A 10,463-nucleotide genomic window follows, 5' to 3' on the forward strand; every position below is an offset into this window, starting at 1 on the left:
CTGAATTTGAGTATTGCTCCAGTATGTTTCTGACTACTAGATACTTTCTAAATTCAAACTCTTTGTCTTTAAATTAATGTTAAATCAGAAACAGCTTCAATTAATCTTGTAATACTTTAAATTTAAAAGCTTTACATTTCATTTTAGTGTATTTTTCTCAGAAATCATATGGTTTTAGCTTATTTTCTATCTTCGTAAGTATAAAAAGAAAAACAGAACAAACCCTAAGGCTTCCACTTCAGCGCAGTAGGGGTTAGTCACAAATGCAGATAATATAAAAGAATTTTAATATACATACCCTCACTCTGTTTCTCTCTCCCTAGCTTTTCCTTTGTCTCTTATTTTGTATGTTTTTCCGAGGAATTCGTTTCAAGGATCACCTCATTTTAAAAAGTGTTGGTTATTGGAGGTTTGGCGTTATAAAGTAGAAATGCTGTAATTTTTTAATATAATGTAGTTTCATGGATGAGCATCTTTCTATATGATGCTGGATATGAGTTTTATAGCCACTAACCCATTTGTGGTACATTGTTTAACCATTTTATATAGTGTGAACTAACAAACGTCATAAAAATATTTATTCTTTGCATCTATAGTAATGTATTAGAACAAGTAAACAATCATAATTAGCATTATGACAGTATGTTTCATCTTAAAAGTGCTCAGCAACGTTAATTAAATTACAATTTAAAATTAGACTCTGCATTTATTTATTCCATGAGTTACTACTGAATGACACTGGATTTCACAGAGAAGAAATCCACTTTTTGTATTGAAAAATCTGTAATAAGCTTTTAAGTGTTCAGGTGTAAGACTGAGGATCTGATGTGTTTTGCAGTGAGCTTCATTTTTACTGTTTTTACAAAAGCTTGTTTCTTTTCATAATATGCAGCTTCGTTAATAAATGTTGGATAGACTGTACAGTCCTCTTTATATGCAATTACTTCTCCATCAAGAGTCAAAAATAGAGGATCACCATTGTTCAGTGGCTGCCAGTCTTGATCCTTAGAGAAAGAAAATAAATAGAATATATTTACTTCAAGTTTCTGTATATTTCATGTGACTTCTGAGTTTATGCTCAATAATTATATTCTCTGCAGTTTATGGCATAAGCTTTTAAAAGAATTCCTTTTAATCTTCAGGACATAATTTCAGGTGTCTGGCCCTCGTTTTCAGGCTTGCATAGAATTCCCTGGTAAAGGTGAACTAAAAGGCACTGCGTATACTCACAATTGATTAAAAACAGACCCTCATTTTAGAATTCAAAATTAGATTTATATTTTAGAATATAAGCTATCTTATTGTCTTTTTCTTTTCAGTTTTAGGTTCAAAAGTAATTTTAGATTCAGTGATTCCCAAGTCAGTTACTGAAGTACTGTATGACCATAGGGATAGAACTTACAATAGGGAAGGTCTAAAGTATTCAATAAACCCATTGGCAATATTGTCATTTTAAATATTTACTATTAAAATATACTACAATGTAGCAGAAGCAACACAGGAATACTTATAAAATGCCACAAATGGAAACTATTTTAGAATTTACCTGCAGTTTAGGGTGAATAATAGCAATAACGTCATCATTCTTATTCCTGGGATAATCTACTTTCTCCATTATTTTAAAAACCTCAATTGTACATGGTGGAAATTCCTTTCCTAGAAAGAATAAATGTAATTTCATGTTGAAATGAACAACTGCCTGTTAAAAAGAACAATGCATTATTTATTCTCTTTACAATGGCTAAATAAAAAGCCCACTGACAAAAGGTACTCTAAAAGAATTTTAAACACCTATTTTTGTCAGTATGTATTGTAGGTAGTACACAGGTATAACAAAATCTTACAAAGTTTATTGACTTTAATTTTAGATAACAATGCCCAGAAGGCATGTAAATTAAACGCTTCTTTCTTAGTATTAATTTATGTATGTTCTCCATGTACATACTACTATACAAATATTGTTAGCTAGTATTTCAGATTCTCAAAGCAACTGTAAGATTAAGATCAAGTATACTTATTGAATCTTCAGAAAGAGGAAATATCCTTAAAGCTACCCAAAGGAGCTATACAGGAATTCTGACTCCTTTTACCTGTTTAACTGTAAACTGTTGTAGCCCAACCTATTTTTTTAAAAAACATTCTCCTGAAATAGTCCACTGATATGACACAGGAGGCCATATTCTCTCATTACTCACTCTACCTTCATTAAAAAGTTGCACAAAGTCAAGGCCATGTTTGACAATCTTCCTCATTTTGTCCAAAATATCAGCTCTAAGAACGCCTTGTGGCTGGGGACCCACCTCCACACCTGTTTGCAGATGAGGGAGATTATTAATATAGCCATAATATATCACATGCTTAGATTACACAGCAAAAATAGATGTCTGATTGGGCCTGTGTTTTATGTTTAAGAGGAACTGTAAAGTACAGAGTTATGTGATTTTTAAGGCAAGCAGAAAATTTAGCTCACCAGTCAGGATCAGTTTAAAGAATCATATGTACATTTTTGAGTGTGCTACTAGGGTAAGAGAAAGGGTCACAATATATATTCATTTCTCTTATTCTTTTCCTCATCCTAACTTTCCATGCTGCATTTTAGAGAACTCATTGTTTAATACGAAAGCAAACTAATGATTTTTTTTTCTATGGTTATGGGTTTGATTCCATAAATGAAAAAGTTAACCACTTCCATGCAGAAACACCATTTCCCCCTTCCTTTATCACATCTTCTCTTTTCTTCTTCTTGGCTAACAACCAGCGTTTCAGCCAAGGCTTATTTAGAGGATGTAAACATTTCTTTTCTGAAGCTGTTACTTCTTCCTTGTCCTCATATATTATAAATATTTTCTGCAAACAGTGGCTTAACTGAGTTTAAGAATTTCCACCTGGCTTCTCTATTTGGTAAGCCAAGTATAAATCAGAACTCTTCAGAAGAAGAGATAATCATATACATTTGACTCGGTAAATATATTGTCAAACAAATGGCTACTGGTGATCAGAGCACTCTGTATAACGTAATGAAATGAACAGATCTGGAAACAGGCATATTTTAAAATAATTTATGGTGGGTTAAAATAGTCTTTATTTTGCATATTTACCAACAGGATGTTTTGCTACAGATCGAGTTGTTGCATATTTCAAGCTAGGATGTTCAATCAGCAAAACAGGACAGTGTTCTGGAGCCAAAGCGTTCTGTGGAGATTGTTTAAAAATTTCTTTGTTATGCAAATATTTTAAAATGTTGTGCCACAAAAGATTACTGATGCAGAAGTGATTTACACAATGTCTTCAATATGTTGCCTTTATTTCATGGCCCTCAAAGAAGTAGGACATCTTTAGAAAACGTACAAAGCTGTATTTGTTGGTCTCCTTTCCATTAACTCATGCCAGGCATGCTCCACTGAATTTTGCTGTCTCCTAATATAACTGAACACAGTTCTAGTCTTAAATTGCTAACAGGAAGAATACTGTACTCATCAGTGTTCCAAAACGTAGAATCAAAATACCGTAAAGCAGATTTCAAGTATTTTTTGTGTTAGATTCTCTTATGGGGACACAGATTGTGCATTAAGCCTTATTTTAACCTTTTTTTGATACAGAAACCTACTTCAGGCGTCTTTCCTGATGACTGCCTACCATTGCTCTTCACATAATTTTAGTCATAAGCTTTCTGTATCTTCAAATATTTTATAAACATTTACATGGGATACATGTAATAAGAAAAAAATCAAATGTTAAAATATATCTTGTTTCTAAGGAAAAAAAAAAATTAAAATTCCACACCGTTGGCCTAACTGCAATTTCATCAGTCATTGTCTAGGTCACTAGTACTTCAACCAGATTACGCTTAAGCCAGCACTTTTGCAAACCTCACTCTACCAATACTTATCAGCTTCAGGAACAGCAGAATCAAGCAGCTTCTAAAGACATATCACTATTCCTATAAATACTGATGAAGGGAACATTTGTCATTACCTAGTTCCATTATTTTTTACATGTCTTTATTTCATAAAATTAATGTTTAACTGTTTAGTATGTGTGACCCAAATTTATCCAAGTTCCTGACAGATCAGTGTGAAAGCAGATTAAATTGCATTCATTTTCATAGATATTATTCTAAGCATTCCTCTTTGCCCATCAGTCTTACTAACACTCATTTTAATACATGAAGATTATGATGAGTTCAAATCTGAATTACCTGATATTATAATCAAATTATTAATTATCTCTGATTAAAAAAACCCATCCTATGAGTGATTAAATATTTCAAACAGTTTTGCAGAATAAAAAATAGTGTATTTAAAGAAACTACAAAATAATATATAGTAATACAACATTACAACTAATAATCTATTTTAGTAGTTCATTTAAATTAGTTTTACCTTGATATAATGAAACATTTGAATTGTAAAGTCATCCCTGGAGTTTTCAAGAATAAGGGTACCACCCATGTTAGAAGTGGTGTTGTGAAGGTCAAAAATAAGGTCATACGCATCATCACTACCTTTTGGACCAAATATATGATTGATTTCCTGAGCCCTTCTTACTTCATATGGAATATCTTCCACCACTGTCCTGCTGTTAATATCAGTACAAAGAAATTAGTAAACTCATTCCATGGCTTTACAGTCAACAAAATATGTATACCCTTTTCTTTTTAATTCCATAATTTACTAGAGTTGAAATCACCTATTTAATTACTAAACTGTCAAAACTTGATGAATTTGTGCTTGAAAAAAGCAAGTATGATTGTTAAACAGGTCTTACTATTATGTGTCTTGTGCAGAAGGGGAGTAAGAATTTTTTGATCTGATTTTAGCTGGAGACCATTTACTTCTCTTTCATTTCTTTACATCCCAAAATTTCCCCCTATGCAGAAAACTAACTCAAAATTTATCAACAACTTAAACCACTTCCAAGACTGGATCCACCTCCTACTGAAGACAGTATTCAGATATCGGTCCATGCCCTTTTACCTTGGACATCACTCACAAGATCTTTTGTAACTTGCTTTATTTCTTGTCTTCTCATATTCTGATCAGACTTTTACAGTCTATTGTTTTGAGCCCTCCTGACCCTCAAAGCTCCTAGACGATTTTGCTACCTCAAATCTATTCCTCCAAAGTTTTAATACTTGTAATCTCAGGTGACTATGTCTGTACTACACTTTAAAAGAAAAGGTCTTGGCCTAAGGAAATGTCTGCGATCTGCTTCCTGTCTGTATAAGGGCTCTATAGGAAACTGATGTATGACACAAAGAAATCCATCGTACACATTAACAGTGTACAAAGGTGCTGTAGGTTCAGACTCGTTCCGCATAGACAGCAAATCTGGTTTTGATGACAGGCTTGGGATGTTACCCAAGTACAATACAGACACACCTAATATCTTGCGCTAAATTCAGTTTTCTTTCTCAAGACAGCTCAAGCTTTGTAATATTTTAATTTTATAAGAAATACTGGTATTAAGTTGCATGAAGAAAGTTTTGTTAAATACTAACAAAACACCTTACTAACTGCGTGGATATTTAAGCATCAGAAGAGGTTGCTGAGGAAAATTATGGGATCACCACTGCTGGAGTATTAGAAATGGCAAGACATAATCCATTAGGAATGTCTATGTGCAGTTGATCTACTGGTGGGACATGAGGTGGATTAGAATTTTTACGTGAGTCCCTCAAGCTCCTTTTTCTATTTTTATGATTCTGTATATCACATAATCTAACTTTGTATTCTTTAGTTCTGTCTTTGAAATTGAAGGTTTCTTCACGTAAGACTGTTAAATTAATACTTCTTACTGAAGCCAATGGGACTTCCACCATTACTTTCAGTAGTATCAGGATTTCACTCTCCTTTTTCTTATTTTGTAAAATCATTTGTAATCTTGAAGGGTCTACACTTGCAGGGATCAGGTGAAGGAATTCCAAACAGTCAGTCGTGTTGTAATAGGACTGGGCAACTTAATAGGATTTACTGAGGAATATTAGCTAAAAAATGAAGACAACCTGCAGGTGTCTTAATCTGTTATTTTCTCAAGTGTTCTATGTTCAAAGCAGCTGAAAACAAACAAAACCAGGTTTTTTTCCATACGTTTGTCCTAAGTAAGCAATTAAAAGAATGGCCTCAACACTTACGTGTAAAAGTCTGTTTATCTTATATATAATAATCAGCAACAAAATTCTAAGATGAAAAGCCAGATGAAAAGACATGCAGGGTGAGAATAACCATGCTTACAAAGATAAGTATTTCTTTCAGAGATATTCACCTGTACCATTAAGACCTTTCTGAAACATAATTACCTGTTTAGCATGGAACTATACCAAGCATAAGAACGTTTATACAGCAAAGTACACCTCTGGAATAGATGTCTCAAAAGCAGAGAAACATAAAATCCCATTAAAAATGTAAAATCAGTTACTATTTTACAGTAATTACAGATTGTATTTCTTCTAAAATAATGAGTCAGCTAAATTATTGTGACTTTTTGGCTATCATTTTGCCATAGAATACTTTATTTCTAACTGGGCTAATTTCAAGTTTTCAACTTTTACTGCATATAACTGAAATTAAATACACTTCCCTGATTTGTATGCCATTCTTTCAGATACTCAGATGTCTACCTTTAAATTGCTTTTATCTGCTATCTTCCTGCAAGTATAATTGTATTCAGAAGAGCTCCAAAGCTGAGTTGGAGAAATGTGAGAAATAATGACTTTGCAACTTAGAACAGCAATACTTAAGTTTACACAAATACAGCTAATCTAATACTAATTTAAAATGCTGTGTTTAAGATTATGTGTTGGTTTGAGACTCATTCTACTAGCAAAAGTTCTAAAATGAATGTGTTAACACTCATGCAATTTGTTCTTTTTGGGTTAAAGGTCAGTAATTTCAGTTATGTGACTGCACAGTTAAAATAGTAGTGGAACTTGTGTTAACATTTTAATCTGGAAAGGAAGCTCCTTACAATTTTAAAAAACAGAAAAGTAAAACAACAGAAAGCATAACGATTCTTACCCAAGATTATCAGGGTCAAAAACACGGTTCAGATCACAGTCAATGTATCTAGTACACTTCTTCACAGCTCTTGGGTTGGTAAGAAATGGTTTCACTTCCATTCCTGTTCTTTGAATCTCAGCTCCATTCTCTTGCCAGTGCTTGACCAAAAATACCCCTGATAACTCATTGCCATGAGTTCCCCCAAAGATAGCAACCCGTCTTACCGGAGGTTTATCAACAACAGAAGAGGAAGTCATGCTTTTCAGCAGCTCTAAGAATTGCTGAAAGCAAAACAGAAAATAATGATAAAGTAAAACTTTTGTCTCCGAAAAAAATAATATTCTTTTTAACAGGAAATTCTTTAAGCCTGTTTAGGTCAGATGTGACTGAAAGTGAATTAACATTTGTCTAACACTTTTAGACTCCCGTTGCAAGGCGGGGAGTTGCTAACCTGACACTCCTCCCTCTCGAGGAGCCCTCCCCTTCATTTACCATATTTAGTAATATCTCCAAGTCTGTTAATAGTACTGTTACACAGTTCAAAAGTTAACTTCTCCAGGCAATCTCTATTAATATATGATATATAGGTAAATCTTGCACTAATGACAGTATGAAAAGACTTTTTAAATGTAAACTTTAATAATGCACTTAAATATCGCTGACATTTTTGCATTGCAAACTAGGTGTAACAAGTATACTCATGTATGTTTTACGTTACATAAACATTACAGTATACAAGGGCAGAATGATTTAAAGTAAGCAAAACCAGTAAAATATGAATCGTATCTTGGCTCTAGATCAACACATAATGCTGAAACATCAAGTACTTTCATCTAAAAAACCAAGAACAGCTGAGTTCCTCAAAGCATGTTTTTGCTTGTATGACCTTTTTTGTTTTATAATATCTGAAGAACAGTGATTAGAAGGAACACTAGCTGAAATTAAAGTGCAATTTATCCACAACTGACTTACCAAGTATTCCTGGCTCTAGTTCTATTGTGGGATCTGCTAACACAGACCTCTAACACATTGCAACAACTTTGCCAGTGAGGACCCTTGTAACTTCAGCAATCTCTTATTAAAAAGGAACAGATATAGACCACAACAGGACAATAGTTGTGTTCTCCCCCCCAAAAAACCTTAGTCAACAACTTGACTACTTCTGTTTCCAAAAGCATTCAGATAGGCTTCTGAAACTTAAGCCAAAGAGCAGCCATAACTTCTATCGTGAGGATCAAAACATTTAGAATAAAAGGTCTTAATAACAGAAAATAAGTTTTACTGCTGTAAATGACAGAAGTATTTGCAATTAGTATCCGACACACAATATAAATATAAAAAAATGTTACATTGCAAGGGAATAAAGAATGTTTACTGAACAATTCCTTTTTATTAAGATTATACTCCAGTGACTGAGAGAGTATTTGGCCAGTGCCTGGGAGAGGCTTTATAACCCAGGCTGATAGACTGTAGGTCTACGAAAAGAAAGCTAAACATAGGACTTATCTAGACAAGTTCTGCCAGGAATATATTTCTTACAAAAGTTGCTCTCTGTGTTTCAGCTTATGCATACAGATTTGCTGAACCTTACAGCCAGTTAATACAGAGAGGCTGTTTACTTAAACACTCAACTGTATTACTGCTGTACTTAGAAGCTGTCAGATATTTAATCATAGTGAGTAATTTATTAAACAAAGCAGTAAAGTTGTATTTTACAGCACTGGACAGTCTGTACTGTCCTTTGACCCCAGTCTCTTTAGCGGTGGTGCCAAAACAGCTATTTACACACTGCCTGAAAAAATGACTTGCGCTCTGAATCTCGGTTTGCTGAATTTAAACACCACAGCAGTTTGAAAGGTAAACGGCAAAATGCAAACATGCAGGGCTAGTACATATAGTTTATCTTTTATTGCTGGTGGTACTGTAATGGTTATAATTCCTTGCAAAACGCTGAATGAAATACAGAGATCGTTTGTGCACTTACCTCATTTAACATGCAAGAAGTTTGTCTCCCAAGAAGAGCTTTCTTAGGACAGATACAGTGCATTTCCAAACATGAGTTTAGGAACTAAAGCCACGGAGGCTTCTTTTATACCCTTAGAGCAAGTTAACTTCCAAACAGCTTTTAACTCCTGGTCTCCCAGGACATTACAAGGACCCACGAATTTGTGGCATAAATGCAGACACTTGAAAAGTTTTCACTCTTCTGAATTAAACGCTGGGACCAATCCCTTATTCCTGTGCTTTGCCAATACTTACACTTTGAAAAATTATGTAGGATCATATTTAGTTTATCAAGAATTCAGATTGGTTTTATGTACTACATACAAATATCTGGTAGTGCACCTGAAAGCTCAGAATGTGTGCGAGCCGAAACACATATGCAGTAATAAAAAGTAAATGAAATGAAGTCTAGCTATCAAAGTCGCAAAGGTATATATAAGAAGTGTAACGTGGCTTGCCAAAGCCTTCCAAGGCTGAAGAAAAAGGATTGCAAAAAGACAGGCTCCAATCCTGCCGAGCGCTAAGATTTTACACAGGAACCAGTCAGAAGTTACATGGTTGAAAACAGCCGCGTGTAAAACCCAGAACAGTGGTTGAAGAGAAAAACCGCGTGAAGAATGCAAATAGTTTTATTTATATCCATGTTTGTGTTCACATATTTGTGGGTATTCAGCTCCTGCCCTGGGTTCTCTAAGCACTGAACAAACACCACGTGGGCCAGTTCCGCAGGTACGGAGGTAATTAATTAAATCCTACAGAGGACCGATTTAATCGTTCCTGAGAGCTGCGCTCCTTCCCGCCCTCGCCCCAGCTTGGGACCAGCACTTGCCGACCACGCCGGGGCCGGGGCCGGGGCCGGGGCCGGGGCCGGGGCCGGGGCCCGCGGCGGCAGCCGCCCCCTCACTGACGGCCTCCCGCGGCCAACGGCGCCTGCGCCAGCGCCGGCGAGCGCTGCGCTGCCGCCTTTGAAAGGAGAGCGCGGTCAGCCCCTTCCCGCCCTTTTCTCACTCACTCAGGCGCGAGAGCGTGGCCGTTTTGTCCGTTATTTTTGGCGGGCTTCACCTCAGCCCTATCCTTCAGACTCCAGCAAGGACTTCAGACTCCTTTAGCCTGTGACTGGTACTGCTGCTGTGTGAAGCACTGCAGAGGCTTGCCCTGGTATCTCCTTTTCTCCATCCTTAGCTTACTTTTTTCTACAGCTTTAGCTCTGGGTTTTGGTTGCTTATCTTCAAGAGAGGACAGAAAGCGAAACAATACAGTCTAAAATCCTATGCAACACCAAAACTGGCTTCATAAACTGAAATGTTAAGTTTATGGGGTTTTATTTTACAAGTATGTCACTTACTGGTGGCCATTAGGCTTCATAGTGCTAGCAGCACAGTTTAAATTGTGTAACAGCAATGAACTGGAAGCTGCTCTAATGTTGTCACACATGTAATCAATGTATCTCACAGAAATAAA

General features: G+C 35.5%; 1 protein-coding gene across 1 annotated transcript; it reads right to left on the bottom strand.

The window, feature by feature from the left end:
- Positions 1–655: 655 nt before the first annotated feature.
- On the bottom strand, positions 656–7,270 carry ASPA (aspartoacylase). Its single transcript, XM_050909047.1, has 6 exons — positions 7,017–7,270; positions 4,383–4,578; positions 3,099–3,192; positions 2,201–2,308; positions 1,547–1,656; positions 656–1,004 (listed from the first exon to the last, which is right to left on the bottom strand). The coding sequence occupies exons 1-6, from the start codon at positions 7,253–7,255 to the stop codon at positions 795–797; spliced, it is 957 nt and encodes a 318-aa protein (XP_050765004.1). The 5' UTR covers positions 7,256–7,270; the 3' UTR covers positions 656–794.
- Positions 7,271–10,463: the final 3,193 nt, after the last annotated feature.

The sequence above is a fragment of the Gymnogyps californianus genome, chromosome 20, assembly GCF_018139145.2.
Source record: "Gymnogyps californianus isolate 813 chromosome 20, ASM1813914v2, whole genome shotgun sequence".
Lineage (NCBI taxonomy): Eukaryota > Metazoa > Chordata > Aves > Accipitriformes > Cathartidae > Gymnogyps > Gymnogyps californianus.